The following is an 18,265-nucleotide window of genomic DNA, read 5'->3' as shown; positions in this document are numbered from 1 at the left end:
AGCATTTGGGTAGACCATGAGTGTTGGAGTGAGCCATCTGCTTTCTGTATTTGTGTGAGCATCTAGGTTGGATTCTCTGTCCTTGTGATATTCGCTGGCCATATCCTTTGGGAAGCTGGTCAGAATGTCCCACATGTTCAGAGCCGGCTTGGGCTGTAGTAACAGGGTCTTGCCAGTGTCTTCCTCTCCATTTGACCTCACTGAGGGCAGAAAGGAGGAGGAGCTGTTCGGTGTGACCTAGAGTACTGGGTTGTTTAAGTGGAAGAATCTGCATCTGTAGGAGACTCAGGCTAAGTCAGGGTTTGAAGGCAAACATGATCAGAGACATGTGCATCCTTCTGTTCCTCTAAGATTCCCTCTAGCCTTTCCCTGTTGTGTGGTAACCATGTGCTGAGATATTAAGAAAGCTCCTGGTAGAGTCTGGAGCATGCTGCTCTGCTGCCAGAGTTGTAGTGCACAGCCTGTCTGAACAGACACACATGCTGGGTGCCCAGGAACACAAAGTCCATCTGAAGAAAGACACATTTGCAACTTCATTGTGTGCTTGGGGGAGGAAGGGAGCAGAGCATCACAATGAAGGAACTGGGTTTTCATTAAAAAGAATTTTTCCCTCTTGGAAATTTCCTACATCTAGTATTTACGTTCCCCCCTTTTTGCTAAGGTGTTCACTTTCGTACAGGGACCGTTTGGAGATAGCAAATTTTTATTTTTCAAGTGCTTCATTATTAGACCTCAGGAGTCTTGCTTGACAGAGGACCACAGGCAACCTGTTTCTGATAACTCTGGGATTTAAAAAAGATCCATGCTGCTTTTATTCTGTTATTCTGTAAAACATTACTACTGCTCTAAATGAAATAATAGATACACATCAATCAGTGTAGTCACCTTTTATTGTTGATTCAACTACCAGGTTTTTACAGAATTCACTCTGCATTTTATTTGACTTGTTCATGAATAGTCTCAGCAGACTTAATTATATTAGTGAAAAAGCATTTTGAACAAAATTATATGCTGACATCCCATAATTCATACTTACAGATTTGTGAAACAGATTTATGTAAATCTATCATATTACTCTAGATGACATTTTTTAAAATTGAGATTTCATTTTAATGATATTTATAGAAAATTCTTATATGAGAAATTTTACATGAACTATTTTAAAAAATAGCTCATATCACTCCTATGAAGACAGACTACTGTAGCATTTGAGCCTCTCATCTCTATGTTCTGTAATCCATCTGGTACAAGGCAGGGGTTCTGGGAGTATGCTTAGAAGGGCAGCTCTCTCCTAAGCCATAAGCTCCTGGAAGGCACACACTGCTGTGACTTCATTGGTTTACGGTTGATTCATTGATTCAGTCACTACTTAATTTACTTAATAGTATGTGGTAAGGCCCTGCCTTGCTCTATCCCAAGGTGGGATGGCATGATTTACATTCAAACTAGCATAGCTTGCATCTAAATTGACATGCTGCGTATGTATGTAAAATAAGGTACAATATGAGAGCTGTTGGAGGACTGTAAAGGGTTGACAGTGTACTTTGGGATGGTGGTAAGCGATGGGAGGAAACGTTTTCAAAGACAATCTGAGGTATGTGCTAGCTGGTCTGTTCTGGAGGTATGCTCTAGCACTGGCAACCTGAGTGTGCATGTTGGGGAATGTTTGTAGGACTAGTGGAAACTGAGCTATGGTGGAAGTAAGCAGGAAGCCAGTGATTTGAAAACCAGGTCAGAGTGAAGTGTATCTTAGGAAGACCACCTAGGTAGCATTATAGTGGAGGACAGCTGGGTTTGCAGATTAATAGAAGCCTAGGAAGAAGGCAGTTGTTCGGGTAAGGCCGTGTGGCAATAATCCAAGTCAGAAAAGTAAAGATAAGTTAGCCAATGGCAGAGGAAGATGGACAGACTCAGCTGGCCAAGCCGGCAGCATGGTGATCTTGGATGGTAAAACCTGAGTCGAGAAAGTCAGCTTGCCCATCTTGGCTGCTGGTCCTTTAGCGCCACCGCCTTTGTGTCTTGCATCATATACTGCCAATTAAGAAGAGGCCTGCTCTGACCTGTATTTAGACAGCAGTGCACCGTGCCCTCTGCTCCCTGTGCTCACCCCCTGAAGATGTTTCTCCTTAGTTCCTAGTTCTTTCTTCATTTGTTTACTCCTCTCAGAATGTAGGCTTTATGAGAGGAGCATTTTGTCTAAGTTTTGCATCCTCAGGAGCTAGTGAAATCGTGAAATGAATGGATGCTTCGTGACGTGAGAAATACTTAGGGGCCAGTCTTTTCCATAATGTCATGTTGAGAAGGGTCTCATTTAGTATTGGTTGGATAAAATTAATCTAGGTTCATAATCAGAATTATAGTAGTCTGTTGCCTTTAGTTTTAGACCTAAGGGGGTAATTTGATATTCTGAACATTGGTAGTAATTTGAAATAGCAAAGATTAAATAAAGTGACCTTTGAACGAAACAGGTTCAGAAGATTGTGTATTTTTAATTAAAATATGCAATTAAAATTTTAATTAAAATATGCTATTAAAAGCCATGTAGGTGGCAAGGGAATGGCTGGTGCTTTGAATTATGCGCAGTTTGGGATAAATTGGCATTCACTCTGTTTCCCCACAGTAGCACTTTGTCACTAAACAGATTTGCTTCCTGTTTGGCTTTTCCTGCTCTGACCCCCACACTGCTCTCACAGTGTTCTCTCCATGCCAGAGGCCGATAGAGTGTTTTACCTCTGGGTTCCAGGTCCTTGACCCATGATGCAAGCAGCTTGTTCATAACTGCTCTTGTGCCAGGGGCATTTCAGAAATGATGTTTCTGTCTCTTGTGAAGGAAGAGGTCCCTTTCTGTGGTATATATGTTAGATTAAAAAGGAGAATGCAAAAAAAAGGACATCTACAATGTATGGAATATTGAGAGATTCAGTATCTGCCTGAAAGTAATTGTGTGGATGTCCCGATAAGCTGCCCCCATAGGGAAATTCTAGAATCCCTGCCACATTGTTCAGTCCAGGACTTAGATGAATGGTTCCTAAATCCTTGAGACTAGGGGCACAGGTGGCTAGGGACAAGTGGTGCTAACCTTGTTCTTGAGAATTTTTTTGATTCCTGAAAACAAGATTTTTCTTGAAGACTTTTTTTTGACAGAGAGGCTTAGTTTTGTCATTTTGGTCAGAATTTTCTTTGAATCATGTTGGTTTCCATTATGATTATACTTGGAATTTAAATGAAGATCTTTATGTATTTTTTAAGTGATTTTTGGTTTGGGGATTATTTGGTTGATATAGAAAATGATGCTTGTTTCCAAGTCTTCTCAGGAGCGCCTGCTGGTGGGGGACTGAGAAGTACAGTAGCGCAAGGACTCGGTCCTGGCTGGATAGTTTTCCATTCTTGGTGTTTGATTTACCATTTTTTAAAACATGAACATTTAGCTGAATGTGGTGGTGCACACCTTTAATCCCAGCATTGGGGAGTGGGGGGCAGAGGTAGGCAGATCTCTGTGGGTTCAAGGCCAGCCTGGTCTAGTTAATGAGATCCAGGCCAGTTGGGGTCCTGTCTCAAAAGACAAAAGGAAAAAAATGAACATTTATAAACAGAGATATGTACAATGTAAGAAAGACATTTTTGTCAAAAGCAACAACATAGAAATTCATACATAGTATGAGACATGGAAATGAGACAGTGGGCTCAGAAGAAATAACTTTGTTTTGTAATAAAACTGTCTGTAGTGACATTGTACTTAGGTATGTTGAAGACAGTGTCTGAGTCCTGCATTCAAGGCCTGGTCTTACTGCTTCATATCTTGTTTCTTGCTGTATAGAAGCTGATTGTCCTTGCCCAGCTTCAGATGCCATTCCTACCTTTAGTTGAACCTGAATATCAAACACTATTGCTGTGAGGTTACAGCTGAACAGTAAGTTACCACATAGCTACAAGGGAGTCTGAGGAGGGTACTGTCTTCCTGCGCTTGATGCCTTATGCACTGTAGGGTCTGATAAGTATCTTAGCTCAGGCACTTCAGGAACTTTATAGACTTTCACTATAGATCTCTTATTAACACGTCAGCATTTTAGTTTACTATGCTAACAGTCATACTTTTAGTAACAAATAAGCCTTCTATTATTTTGCCTTAGTGCTAATAGTAAAATTCATTTGCTTTGAATACATACTAGTTGGTGAATGGCACTCTTCCTAATAATGCCAGACAAGAAAATTTTTACAAGGAGGAAAGATTATTAGGCGATAAATATGTGGTTAAGTATAATCAATAGGTAGTGGACTTTGATTCATCCTTTTAGTTGGCCAAGATTACATTGTGAAGTCAGGTGCAAAGGATGGACTCTGGTGACATGTATACCTTTAGTTAAATAAATACAGCATTTAAAATTCTCCTGGTTTCATTTGACAAGCCTTCCATTGCCAAGCTAGGAGTCAGACCTCGAGGCTGCCTGGGGGATGATCAGCAGGAGGAAACAGAGCAGTTTTTTCCCTTCACAGTGTCCAGCTTAGCAGGCGCTGCTCCAGACCCACCTCAGGAGCCCAGCAAACTGCTTCTTTTAATGGCGGATAATATGAAGGTTTTAGGAGGAAAGATTGCCATGCATCTGTTCAGAATGTGTGTGCGAAATGGTATCTTCCCTATGGAGTCACTTCACATGCTCGGACCATCAGCAGCTCCGTCCTCTCACATAGCTCCCAGAAGCCTGTGTACCCCAAGACTCGCCATTAAATCTGCTTTCTTGGGTCAGAAGGATTACTCAGCAGGTAAAGGCTCTTGCCACCAGGATGCTCTAAGTTCAGTCCCTGAAACACACATGGTGGAAGGCGAGAACTGACTCTCCTGCAAGTTGTAATCTTGCTTCTGTGTTCTCACACACATACAGATAGAGGCCACAATAGGAAAAAAAAAAACAAAAAACAGTCAAATTGATTCCTCATTCTGGGTGTACTCTCATCACCAAGGTTTTAAAAAGCCACTCCTGGTACTTCATAGCAGACCAGTAAGATCGGAATTCCACAGTGGTGCGGCTCGGGCATCAGCTGTACTGCATTTCCAAGCTCTGTAGATGATTCCAGCATGCAGCTGAGGTTGGAACTAGGTGATTAGAAATTGCCAGAATCCAGGTGGAGCAGTGCCACCAGCACAGCCGACAGCTTAACTTACTTTATTATAGACTGCCGTTTTGACAGAGGGACACAATATGTTTGCTTGCCTCTTCCTTTCCCAGTTACATTTGTAACATTTTCCCAATTTAATGCTAAGCAATATGACTAAATTCTTTAGCATGTAATGTGTGTGCTATTTTCCTTTTGTTACCTTTTGACTGGGATGTCCACTTTGTTCATAAAGAGTTGTCATTGCTGCCTCAGCTGAGTAGGACTCATTATCCTCATTTTCAAGGTGAGGAAGCTGGGGCTCTGGGAAGTTAAGTAATTTCTTCAAAGAAAGTCACACAGGTGGTCGTAGCAGGGCCAGGATTGGAATGCATGTACTCCTGTCTCCAGATACCATCTGTTTTCTGTCCCTTGAGCAGACTTTGTTGTGTTAGACTAATTTGAGTCCTGTTCAATGAAAGTAGAATTGCAACCCTCGTCATAAGAAGACACTCTGCACACAATAGACACATGATAAATGCTTGTTAAAGTGGTTAAAAAATACGGAAGGCTTGAAAATACAATGGTTTGACATGCAACACTTTAAAAACTAAATCTGTGAGTAAAAGAAAACTTGAATTTTAGTGCAGAGGAAACAAGAGCCTAGTTTGGTTTTGACTCTCCCTTTCATTCTTTATTGTGTGAGGTGCTGAGCATCTCTAACCTAGGGCCTTGCACATGCTGTACAAGCTCTCTACCAATGATTTACACCATATACTTACACTGTTCTATTTTTTGGGTGGGGTTGTTTTTTTGAGATGAGGTCTCCTATAGCCACAGCTAACCTGGAACTCACTATGTAGACAGGGCTAGCCTCAGTCTCAGACATCTATCTGCCTTATCTCCCAAGCACTGGGATTTAAAGGCCTGTGCCACACCCTGACTTTTGTTGTTGTTTGTTGTTGTTGTTGTTTTGAATACAGGAAACCATACATTATTTTGGTGACAGGGTATGTGTTAGCACCTATTAGCTGAATTCCATCTAGTTATGGTCTCCAAAACACAATCATGAGTTTTTATGTTTATTATCTGTTTGGCCTACATTTTTTTGGCATTAACAAGGAATTTACATTAGAGTGACCAAGAGTGACTGTCCTTGATACTCATATGTGTAGCTCCTGGAGAGATCCACCAAGAACAAATCCTTCACTTCCCCATAAAACAGATACAGAACAAGTATTTATTTTTTAAATATTTTATTACTTTTATGTGTATGAGTGTATTGCCTACATGTATGTAATTGCACCCATGTCATGTCATGCAGTTCCTATGGAGGTCAGAAGAGGTAGATCCACCAGAATTGGAGTTATGGATGGTTGTTAGCTGCCATGTGGGTGCTGGGAACTGAACCTGGGTCCTCTGTAAGAGCACCCCATGCTTTTGACCGCTGAACCATGTCTCCAGCCCACAGAACAGGGTTTTAATAAACCATGTAAAGCATGTGTTCATCTAGGAAATGATCTCAATCCACCACTTCTTATGCTTATTTTATCATCAGTTTCTTTCCTTCCCAAATGGAGGAGCTTCCTCTTAGTTGAAAATCTGAGATATTTGGGAGCACCCTGACATGCTGTGTCCATTGCTCCCCTGTGTGCCACCTCCCATTTTCTCCTAGTTAGGGGACCAGTGAGAGGTGAAAAGGCCTAGCTGAGGGGGCATCCCAGTAGCAGCAAGGATGATCTGATTGACCTTGGTCTTGCCCAGCCCCTTCTCGGTTGTATTATTTTTGTTTCTTTTCCCTTTTCTCACATACTGTCATTGGTGGACTGGCCTCTTTGTAAACCCCTTTGTTTATGTTTCCCTGCGTTCATCATTTAGGTCAGAAAACCACCTGTAGAAAGTTTCATTGGGTTTAGTCACAGAAACACCCTTCTAAAATGCACGTGTGTGCCTTTGTGTCTGTGTGTGCATATTTGAGGCATACCCTGATAGGCAATTTTATAATCTGTGAACATCACCCCTTATATAAACCAAGATCGTATAGGCCAGTCACCTGTTACGGCTTCTTGATGCAATCAAGAGATGTATTTGAGGCTGTTGTGAATATAACATGGCATCTTTTTAAACAGGGTATTTTTAAAATGTAGAGTACACTAAAGTAATGATTGAAAGCACAGTAGAAAACTATCATTATCAAGTATTTACTGTTCAAATTTGTATGTGCTGTTTTTTTTTTTATTTTATTATTTTTTGAGACAGGGTCTCCCTGTTGCCCCAGCTGGCCTAGAACTCACTAAGTAGACCAAGCTGGCCTTAAACTCACAGAGATTAGCCTGTCTCTGCCTCCCTAGCACTGGGATTAAAGGCTTGTGCCTAGCATATGCTATGTTTTTACATGATTGGTTCAGTATGTTTGTTTTTTATCAGAACTGTCCTCAGTGCTTGAATACACATTGTACTGTGAAGTCATCACAGCAGTGATATCACTAGGTGATAGGAAAGTTTCACTTTTTAAAAAAATATATTATTTTTATTTTGTGTGTGTGCATGTATGCCTGCATATAGGTAAGTGCACCCGTGTCGTGCAGTGCCTGCAGAGAACAGAAGAGGCTGTCGGATCCCCTGGAACTGGAGTTAAGGACAGTTGTTAGCTGCCATGTGGGTGCTGGGATTCGAACCTGGGTCTTACGCAAGAACAGTCAGTGTTCTTAACTGCTGAGCCATCTCTCCAGCTCTGAAAGTTTCACTTTTATTAGACTCTTATGGGAGCATCATTGTGCAGTATATCCATGACCAAAATGTCATTCATTATTTGGCATGTGGCCACATTGCATACACATGGTCTTTACCACTTTAAGTCTTTGAAATAATTGTAATTGCAAAGTGCACAACTCCAGCAGGTTCTTGGTTATTGTTGTCATTTGCATTTTATAGGTAAGGAAACTGAAGCTGACAGTGTTGTGTCTGTTAAGCGAGCTCCTTCTGTAGCTCACGGATGTGCCCCAGTTCCCGTGTGGCTGCCGGCACACTCCAGCTCAGCAGTGCTTGCTGAGTTCTGATGTCTGAATTCACAAGATGGTATGCAGGAGATGAAAAAAGAATGCGTGTCTATTTCTGAAAGAATTAGTGGAGGTTCTTGTTCTATAGAGAAAATACGCGGGTGTGGAAGACAAGGCCCTCTACCAAAATGAGTGTTTCTGATCACGGTGTGGGACTAACTTGTGCCTTTTCTCTTCCCTCATTAGGGCAGAGTTTGGGATATGGCTTTGTGAACTACATAGACCCCAAGGATGCAGAGAAAGCTATCAACACTCTGAATGGATTGAGACTTCAAACCAAAACAATAAAAGTATGTTAAAAACTTTTATTAAATTTACTTGTAAAATGAGTTTTTTAAAATTTATTTGTAGTTCTTTCTTCATTAGGGGCCCTATAAACACTCCTCTGGGAGAAACAGCATAATATTTTTGTGCCTGTTGCACCATGAGTATTCTGCCTAGTCACTCTCATTAGCAGAAAGACAGAGTAGCAATACAGAGTAGTACTGTATGAAGCCCTCTGAATTAAGTCCTCACATAGAGAATCACTTCTCTTATCACTTGAGGAATCCTTGAACTTCCCTGAACACAGGGTTTGGTGGACTAGTTTGTAAGGGGCTAGGCAGTAAATGGGTGAGGTTTATGCAGGTCCGTCAGTCTCAGTCATGACTTCTCACCTCTGTGAGCATGGACGTGCTGTAATCTAATAAGCCCTATTTATGGACACTGAAACTTGAATTTCATACAATGTTTTTGAGTAACAAAATACTACTTTACCAATTTAAATTTAGAACTCATTCTTGGTTTATGGGTTACACAGAGCAGGCTGGATTTAGTGGTTGGACCTTAGCTTGACTCAGTTCTAGCAGGTTCTCTGAGATAGACTGTTGAAAGCTTACATGACACAAAGATCATGTTTCCTTTGAAGATGTATAGTAAATTATTTTCTAGATAATTTTCTGGTCTTTTATGTTTTGAAATTCTGACCTGGATTCTCTGGTTAAGAAGCTGATCCAGCTTACAGCATAGACTTCTTTTCTTTTTTAAAAAAAAATAAAGGGATGTTGCTTCTAGAAAATCCTCATTTCCTGCATCAGCTTGCTCTGCGAGGTGCAGACATCTCAAACTAGTCATGGTGCGCTTTTTGCTGAATCTAGATGTGGCTCCCAAATATTTTTCAAAACAGTGTTCCAGACAATCTCTATCAATTGACTCAAGTTGGAACCAATTTTCCACTGTGATTTAAGAAGCTAGTTTATAGTATAGCCTAAAAGTGGTGAGAAGTTAGTCAAGGCTGACTGAGGCATCCATCTTGCTTAGAGACATGTCAAGAAGATTTCTGCTCATTTTTTTCTGGTATCTAGAAATGCAGTGTCAACTTCCTACTTAAAAGTTGCTATTCTTAGAGTTGTCAGTAAAGGGATTTGTTAGCCCTGGGTGCTTTTGACACCTCATTTTTTATATTTATTGGCCCATGGGAAAAATTCCCATCAGCTCTTTTCATGTAAAGGAAGCTGTGTGGTGGCCTCCTAATATACTTAGATGCAAGATGTCCAAGAATTCTGGGCTTTTTCTAGTCAAGTAAATGTCTAATGAGAAAATAAATCCTATAATCCAAAAAGGAACTGGTTATTATATTATTAAAGTTTGAAGGAAAAAACAGATACTTGTTTTGCCCTGTCTTTTGATCTGAATTGTTTTTTCTAATTGTTCACACTTGCCTGCTTAATTTTTGTGTCAAGAGACTAATCTTTAAAATTTTTTTTTATTGATTTGAGAATTTCATCCAGTGTATTTTGATCACATATAGACCTCCCTGTCTCCATTCCCTTCTTACCACCTCCCCCTTTATGTCCTCTACTGCTGTTTAGGAGACTAATCTTTTTTTTTTAATATTTTATTATTTTTATTTTATGTGTATGCATATATTGTCTGCATGTAGATAAGTGCACCTGTGTCGTGCAATGCCTGCGGAAGACAGAAGAGGCTGTCGGATCCCCTGGAACTGGAGTTAAGGACAGTTGTTAGCTGCCATGTGGGTGCTGGGATTCGAACCTGGGTCTTCTGCAAGAACAGTCAGTGTTCTTAACCGCTGAGCCATCTCTACAGCCCCTGGAGACTAATCTTTTAATGGTGATAATACAGAGCTCTCAACAGTGGCATCCACTGTCTAGCCATCTTCAGGTTGTGAGGTGTTCCTTTTTCTCTGGAGTTTGTAGGCTTTCTCTTCCTTAACTCAAATTAGCAAGTGTCCTGGAAATCAATTGTTCTTATTGTACCCATGTTGTGGTTAGAAATGGAATATGATTGGGGTGGCTCAGGAAATGACCCTTTTCTTCATTCTAGAAATGATCACCCCAGTTTGTTCTTAGTGAGTCACTTCTATACATACTGCATGCCCTAAGAACTAGAACAAGGTGAAGATGCAGGGAGAGCAGGTCACCACAAGTGAAAAGTTCTCAGCCTCCAAGGGAACAGTTGGTGACAGCTACTTCCTTACTGTGTATGGGCCAGACTTCCCGCCTCAGGGCCCAGCTGCTTGCGCTCAGTGTGCAAGAAAGGGCAGTAATGCTTTGTGGCTTTTGTACTGTGACATCTGCTACTCTGCTTCTCCCAGATGAGGCTGAGGGTGGTGAACCGGCAGCGGCCACTCCTTTCCCTCCCCATTTGGTTCTTGCAGAAATAACAGGTAACAGCTGGATCTTTAATTTGGCCCAGATTTCTCTGAGAAGCAAAGTAGACCATTTTCCAGAAGTAGATACAACTTCTGTCCAGGTCTCTATTTTTTTTCTTACTTTCTATTAGGTTTTGCATTTTTTTTATCATTGTGAAATTTTTTTTATGATTCATTAATCTTTTTATTTATTCCAAACGGAGGCAATTTTTAAACACATTTTTCCAGAAATAACTTGGATCAGGTTACATAAAAATATATATATACAATGAAGTTTAAGGGCTGAAAAATAAAAAATCAAAGATCAAAGGATTTGCCAACATGGTCAACTTTGGTGAAATAATGAAGGCTTCCATTAGCTCTGTTTTTCTTTTTTTTTTTTTTTTGGAAATTTTGAAAGTCCTAATGAGTTTATTGGGCTTGGGTTTTTCATTCTTAATATTCGGTCTAGAGCCAGGGCTTTCTAACGTTCACCACTTTCAAGTACAACCTGGAATGTGCACTGAGTCTTTCCATTCATTAGGTGCTGTTCCGTCCATCTGCTTTCATCCTTGGGCCATCCTGATCGTGGCTGTTGGGCTGATCTTGGCCCGTCCCTCCTGTTGCTCCTGGCAGAGTGGTGTGTGGTGTCCTCCAGTCCTCCCATGCTGTTGTCAGCTTTGGAGCTCCGGTACTAGCAGTCACCCTTTCCCACTGTAGTCAGCCTGGCACCTTAGGGCAAGAGGATCTCGCTCGTGGTCTCTGTGTGTGTAGTTCTGAGGCTCTGACTTCTCAGTGGATACTTTTCCCTCAGTGGAATTTAATTTTTGCCCTCGTCTCTTTTTGGAGCCCCTCTGCAGCCTTGACAGATTGGTCCTTCCTTTGAACCTGTCCACTCCTTACTCATGAGTAACCACAAATGTTTTGGAATCAGCATGACCCAGATGTTGTATGGATTTACACGCTACTCTCTACCTCTAGTAAGTTGGAGACCTTGATGGTCCTGTAGTTTAGCCACAGCCGCACAGCTGAAGATCGCAGTGACTCTAATCCTTGTCTTCTGATAGCCTCACCCAAACTCTTTGAATTACATCCCACTTCCCTTTAGAAAGCTTTGGAAGATGGATTAATACGTGTTTTGTATTCAGACGTTTGTGTTCTCCTGAAGTTGAGGTGTCTGTTCTGTCCTCCAAGCCACCTACCAAAGTAGAACTTTGGTAAATTCCTGCTTTTTGGAGTACTAAAGCAGTGAACCAAGTGCTACAAAAGGTAGCTTATCTAAAAGTTTTATCAGCCCAGCAGGATTCTATGTAATAGGTGGTGCTTTAAAAACAGCACATAATAGTATTTATTCAGTCATTGAAAGGCCCTGGGTGAAAGGGTTAATGCCGTTGTCTCCAAACTTGGCTGCGCTGGAATCATGAGGAAGGACTTAGAAGCACAGGTTCCAGAACTCACGTTTGTGGTGCATCAGATTTGTTTCCCCAGGTGAGGTTCAGCAGTCTGCTTTCCAGTAAGCTCCCTTTTCAAATCGGTGAGTTCTCTGTACAGTTGATGTTTTGCACGCACAGTTCAGTTTGTCCTCCAGCATCTACCTTGATAATCCTTTTATGGGTAATTCTGTTAGCCAGAATTTAATGTCTGTACCTTCTTGAGCATGCTGGGTAATAGGTCAGCATTTGGAATTTAGTGTGGTTCAGTCTTCACTTTTAGGAAGAGTAGTTTAGAAATGAGAAAAACAGTTATGTTCTTTTTCAAGTTAGAGTGGTATTTTATTTTGAGCAGCATTGATATGTTGAAACCCTCAAGGTCATCAATCCTTTTCCCTAAGGACCACTGTTTGCTTTCTGGGGAAATGTACTTGTATTCTCTTGTTAGTGACATGTGGTAGGTCCTTCAGCAGCATGGAGGTAGCTACTGTGGACTAACCCTTGCCCACATTGTCCCTAAAGTGTGACTGTTACCAGATACTAACTTCTGATATTAGGGAGGGCAGAAAAAGGTATAACGTGTACAGTTCAGGCACCAGAGGGTCATAAAGAATATTCAGGAAAGTATCAAAAATTATTTGCAGGTGGGGGAGTGTTTGGCATCAGTATCCCTTCATCTCCTCCTGGGAACCATTTGTGTGGACTACTCAGGGGCTCCTTGCTTGTGACTTTATGCTGTTTTACAATTTGGTTCATTTTAGGGAGCCTTATGTATTGATGAACTCTAAATACAACATGTATGGCTTAAAGCCAGTGCCTTTATCTTGCCTAGGTTAATGTATCAGACTTCAGTTTATGGGTAGAAGAAAAATGATCATTTTAACAAGTGAATTGGTTCATTTTTGAAGTGCTGTGGACTCCTGTGTCAGGTGATTGTGGTGCACAGTGCTACAGATGCCTGGTCAGCAGCGCTCTCAGCTTCTCCCCTCCAGAATGGGCCTGTGAGGCTGACTCTCTAGAATGTGGGCTCTGTCACTGGGAAGTAGGAGCTGTTGGGAAAAGAACTTGTATTATTGTTAGATGCTGCTGGTAAAAACCAGTCTCTAGCTACCCCCCACCCCCAACCCCCATCTGAAAAGACTTCCAGGCATAGAAAAAGTGTGTTTTCCTTATTCATTCAGGCATATACCATGCTAGAAATTACTTTTGCCTAAAAATTAACATCTGCCATTTAAAAAATACTAAATACCTTTATTAAAATAATCGAATCACTATTTAAGTACATATGGAAAACTTATAAACATTAGAATATTAAATAGTAATGATACCTATTCCTTTAAGTGTTCAGTTTGTCAGTAGTTAAAGCTACTGAACCTTTATTCCGGGCCACTGCATTGCTTTTTCAATGCAAATGAAAAGACATGACTTTTTCTGTTTCTCAATTAAAAAATGTCATGTTGTTTTTTCCAATCTAAGTTTGACTCTTAATATAAGAGGACTGTAGACTATATTTTCAAAGGTTTTCCTAGGTCATCTGGATGTGTGATCCTGGACAAATCTCTCAACGATTTCATTCTCCATGTAGTCTGTGAAATGCTTACAGCTTAACCATCCCTAATCAGAAAATCTGAAATGGCTCTAAATTTAAAAACTGATAATGTCCTGATAACACCAGTCCATGGACACATTTATTAGAAACAACTGTGTAACATTACCTTCAGGCTTGTCTGTATATGGTAGGTGTAAAATTTGAGTGGGCCTTGTTCGCAAGGTACCTTTGTAACATTTAAAAAAATTCTTTAAATTTATTTTATGTGAGTGTTTTATCTGCATGTATCTCAGTGCACCCATGTTGTATAGTGCTTGCAGAGGCAAGAAGAGGTCATTGGATTCCCTGGAACTAGAGTTATGAATGGTTTTTAGCCACAATGTGGGTACTAGAAATCAAACTCGGGTCCTCTTGCAAGACCAGCCAGTGCTCTTAACTGCTGAGCCATTTCTCTAGCCCCATTCCCAAGATATATTATGTATATGAAAACATTCTAAAGTCAGTAAAAGACTGACATCCAAAATACCGTTGTGCAGGTGTATGTATAGGTGTTTGTGTATGTGTTCATGTGATTGCATATGTGTGTGTACACACTCATGCATCCTATACACATTTGGAAGCCTGAAGATGACAGAGATAGGATGAGGTGCTGATGTCAAGGAGTCCTCAGTTCTCTGCTGTGTCCTCTTTTTATACCATCAAAGGATTAATTTTTTAACTTGAGATTCATGAAGGAGCAACAGTGGTCTCTAATAAGCAAATGCATAATCCATTTGACTGGTGAATTGATGGCCAAATTTAAAGTTTTAAAAAGGTAATAGACCTTAAATCTTATTAGTGTGATGATGATGATGATGATATTATTATCATTACTATTATTATTGGGTCATTAGTGTAAGATTACTTCTCCCCTTGGGAATGAGGAGTTTAATCCTTCCTGCTTAAGCTCTGGGGTGGATGAGTCTAGAAATAGCTCTCAGGTGAGTCACAAGAAAGACAAGCAAAAGTTCATTGTGTCCTGGAAAGCTGTAATCCAGAAAAGCATTAGTTTCCATGAGTTCTGCTAATTATCTGTATTTAGACATTTAATGTCTCCTCCCTTATGACCCTCTCTCCTTACATTTAAAGAAAGGTTATGGAGACACCATGAGAGACTCCCAGTTCATAAGCTGAGAATAGCATTTGCTTCACAGAATAGCATTTGCCAGGCTGACGGGCTTTTAAGTCCGTTCCTCAAAACACTGAGGATGGATTCTTTGGACTTCATACTTCTGTGTTTTTTCATTTGTTTGGTGATTTATATTTCTATAAATACTTGTGATCAGCCACCTGGGAATTGTCTCATTTGGGAACAGGCATCAGAGATTGGAAGGAAGAGGGCTTGGTGGTTGTGTGTTTTTTGTTTTTAGGTTTTTTTTTCTATGCGCTTTCCAAAACAGAGTTTGAACTTTACCAGTTTTAAAACCTTCACACAAGGGATTGCCAGAACTTGAATTATTCCTCAGAATTGCTGAGATGGAGTGTTTTAGAAAATTCAGATTTCTAGACCCCAACCAAGAGTTACTGAATCTGATCGCCTGCAGACTGAGGCTGAGGAAAATGTTCCTCTAACAGCTACTATGGGTGTTTCTCAAACAGGTGAGTAGCCTCATCGAGAAGCATGGGTAGTGAGCCTCATGCCTTACACTTGGGTGTTCTTACGCTTATTTCAAAACAAGTGTCCATGCTTCACGATGGACAAAGGGCATAAGGGAGCATGAACATTTGTTTTGAAGATTTAAAAGAGAAATACTTGTGTTTTGCCATACACAGTTTGCTCATTTTCACAAGTAAAATTGCATAAGTTGTTGCATATTTAATTCTTTGGTTGTTTAGGACCTGTTCGTTGAGAATGGGTGTTTCCTGCTGATCACTGTAGAGATGGGCATGACTTACATGACCTAGGATGGTTGTGGTTTAGATTATGAAAAGTGCTTTTATAATTTAAGTTTATTTTATCCTCCCCTACCATACCCCTCTTTCATCCTTCCTTAGTATGTGGATTTTTGAGTTCTCTGCCCAGGGTCTGAATAAATTGTAATTTTCTCTCTCATCATAAGAACTATAACATGCTATAGTATTTTTTTTTTTTCAAAGAAAACATTTGCTGTCTGCAACCTTCATTTAGAACCTTTCAACACGTAAATTCCTCATGGCTACATTACAGCAATGTGCATGTCTGCCAGCAGTCTGCTCTGAGTCTTTAGAGTTGCTGAAGGATGGATTAGTAAGAAATCATCTCTACCAACTTCTTCAGTGTTCTTCATTAAGCAGTGTTTTAAGGGAACTGTGAAATATGCATTGTCTACAGACTACCCTGTCCCAGAGTCAAGTGAACAGTGATGGTCAGGGCTAAACACTCCTCAGCTCTGCACTTCATTCTGAGTATGAAAGAGCATTGATCTACCAGCAGCAGAGGGAATACTGTTTGGAGGTTTAATTACAGTTGGTGCGTGTTTTTGATGCTATCCATCATTGAGACCCAAGGAAAGGGCCTGGTACCAGATTATCCCATGTAATTAAATACTACAGGACAGGATTCTCAAGGTGTGTCCCCAGATCTGAAGAGGACACTTTGTCTCAAAGATGAAGGTGGCAGACTCCATCTTTACTGCCCCCTCTTAAGTCTCCATGGGTGTTCTGTGGCTATGATACCGTTTCTTATGTCCTGTGAATGTTTTCATATTCTCTGTAAAAATTATTTTATAAAATCTTTACAGCTGCCACAGAAGAGGTGTTAGGAGTGCAGTAATTATTTTTGTTAAAGCTGTTTGGGGAATATGTAGCTCAGGTGTCCAATAGCTATTTGGAGAATGAAGGGATCATCTTTCAATGAGACTGTTAGTCTTGCAAATCAGTTCATTTTTAAAAAAGCTTTCCCTGTGGTTATTCTCTAACAGCTAATCATGTTGAGAGAGAACTATCTTTGTAGATTTAAAGTCATAAAACACTAGGTAATGTTTCAGAGCTTATCCCATATGTATTGAATACATTTTTCAGTGATATAACTTACAAAGGTATACAAACTGCATTTTGGAAAAACTTCCTTTGATTCCGTGGGAAAAGCTTATCTTTTTTTTTTTTGGTCTTTTTGAGGCAGGGTCTCCCTGTAGCCGGAGCTGTCCTGGAACTCACTCTGTAGACCAGGCTGGCCTTGAACTCACAGAAATCCTCCTGCCTCTGCCTCCCAAGTGCTGGGACTACAAGCGTGCGCCACCACACCTGGCATCATATTTTATGTTAACTCTTTTCCTTTGTCTTACATGTATATATCTCTCACACACATTCTCACTGCCTCATTTAAAGGCTTCATACTACAGGCAATCCAGAATGTCTTCTGCTGTGCCTGTGTTCTGGCATATGTGCGTGTGTATGTGCATATTCCTAGTGGTTTTGTGTTTTGTGTTTTTAAAATCTTAGACAGTTTCTACTGATTGGCTCATACCAAAGACAGGCTACCCTTGAAGTAGAATTTCCTATTTGTATGAATGTGTGTGTACATGTACCTGTAAATTAAGTCTAATTAGACCCCCCAACACCCCAGGTGTTGTATGACTTACATAAAGATATTTGTTGCAGATAATTTTTAATTTTACTTATTTATATGTGGAGATATTCTTTTTAAATGTTTTGTGTGAGGACAGATACTTTTACATTTTGCATTTGTGTATGTGCACACGTGCATGCACCCGGTCCATGGCACACGTGGTGTTCTGAGGACAACTTGCAGGAATCAGTTCTCTGTTCCCACCTTGTGAGTTTCAGGTTGTCAGGCTTGGTAGCAAGGTTGCTTGTCTCACTGGCCTAGGCTGCAGATTTTTAAACCTTATTTGAAGGGAAATTGTTGGAAAAAACATTGCCATGCGTTTAAAGAAGGAAAATGATTTGTTAGGAATGTTTCTTTGGATGTGTAAGGGATAACTTTAAAAAATATATATATTAAGGGGATTAGGTTTTTCTTTTTTTCTTTTTGTTGTTTTTAGAGTCTCACTGTAATTTCTGGGTTGCTTGAAACTTACTATGCAAACCAGGCTGGCCTTCAACTTCCAACTACCTTCAGTTTCCTCTGCCTCTGCCTCCTGAGTGTTGGAGGCACTGCAAATCTTCATTAAGAGTGCTTTCTGTTAGGCCGTTATAATACTGTAGGGAGCCGTAACAAGAGTAGTACTAGGGAAGTTAGCCAGCTTTATTGTTACTTTTAAAGGAGGATTTAATGTAGCCCAGGCTGGCCTTGAACTCTTCATGTAGACAAGGATGACCTTGTTTCTGACCTCCTGCCTTTACTTCCCAAGTGTTTAGATTCAGGAATATTTAATGCTTGGTTTATGTGGTGCTGGGGATCAACTCTAGGGCCTCACAGATACTAGGTGAGCATTCTACCAACTGCCTCTACCTGATCCATCTCCAGTGCAGTTGCTAGCTCTAAAAGGTACCTTATCCATCACATTTGCTTCATCTTCCCTCT

General features: G+C 40.5%; 1 protein-coding gene across 12 annotated transcripts in view; it reads left to right on the top strand.

Moving 5' to 3' along the window:
• Positions 1–18,265, top strand: part of Elavl2 (ELAV like RNA binding protein 2) — a 155,745-nt gene that overhangs the window by 110,712 nt on the left and 26,768 nt on the right. For all 12 annotated transcript variants that reach the window (XM_029561534.1, XM_008828942.2, XM_029561533.1 and 9 more), the window contains one exon: positions 8,337–8,440. In XM_029561534.1, the coding sequence (XP_029417394.1) occupies positions 8,337–8,440 (104 nt within the window). The remainder of the gene's footprint in view (positions 1–8,336; positions 8,441–18,265) is intronic.

Source organism: Nannospalax galili, unplaced genomic scaffold, assembly GCF_000622305.1.
Source record: "Nannospalax galili isolate Female #2095 unplaced genomic scaffold, S.galili_v1.0 scaffold52, whole genome shotgun sequence".
NCBI classification, from domain to species: Eukaryota; Metazoa; Chordata; class Mammalia; order Rodentia; family Spalacidae; genus Nannospalax; species Nannospalax galili.
This window is presented reverse-complemented; position numbering and strand designations above follow the sequence as displayed.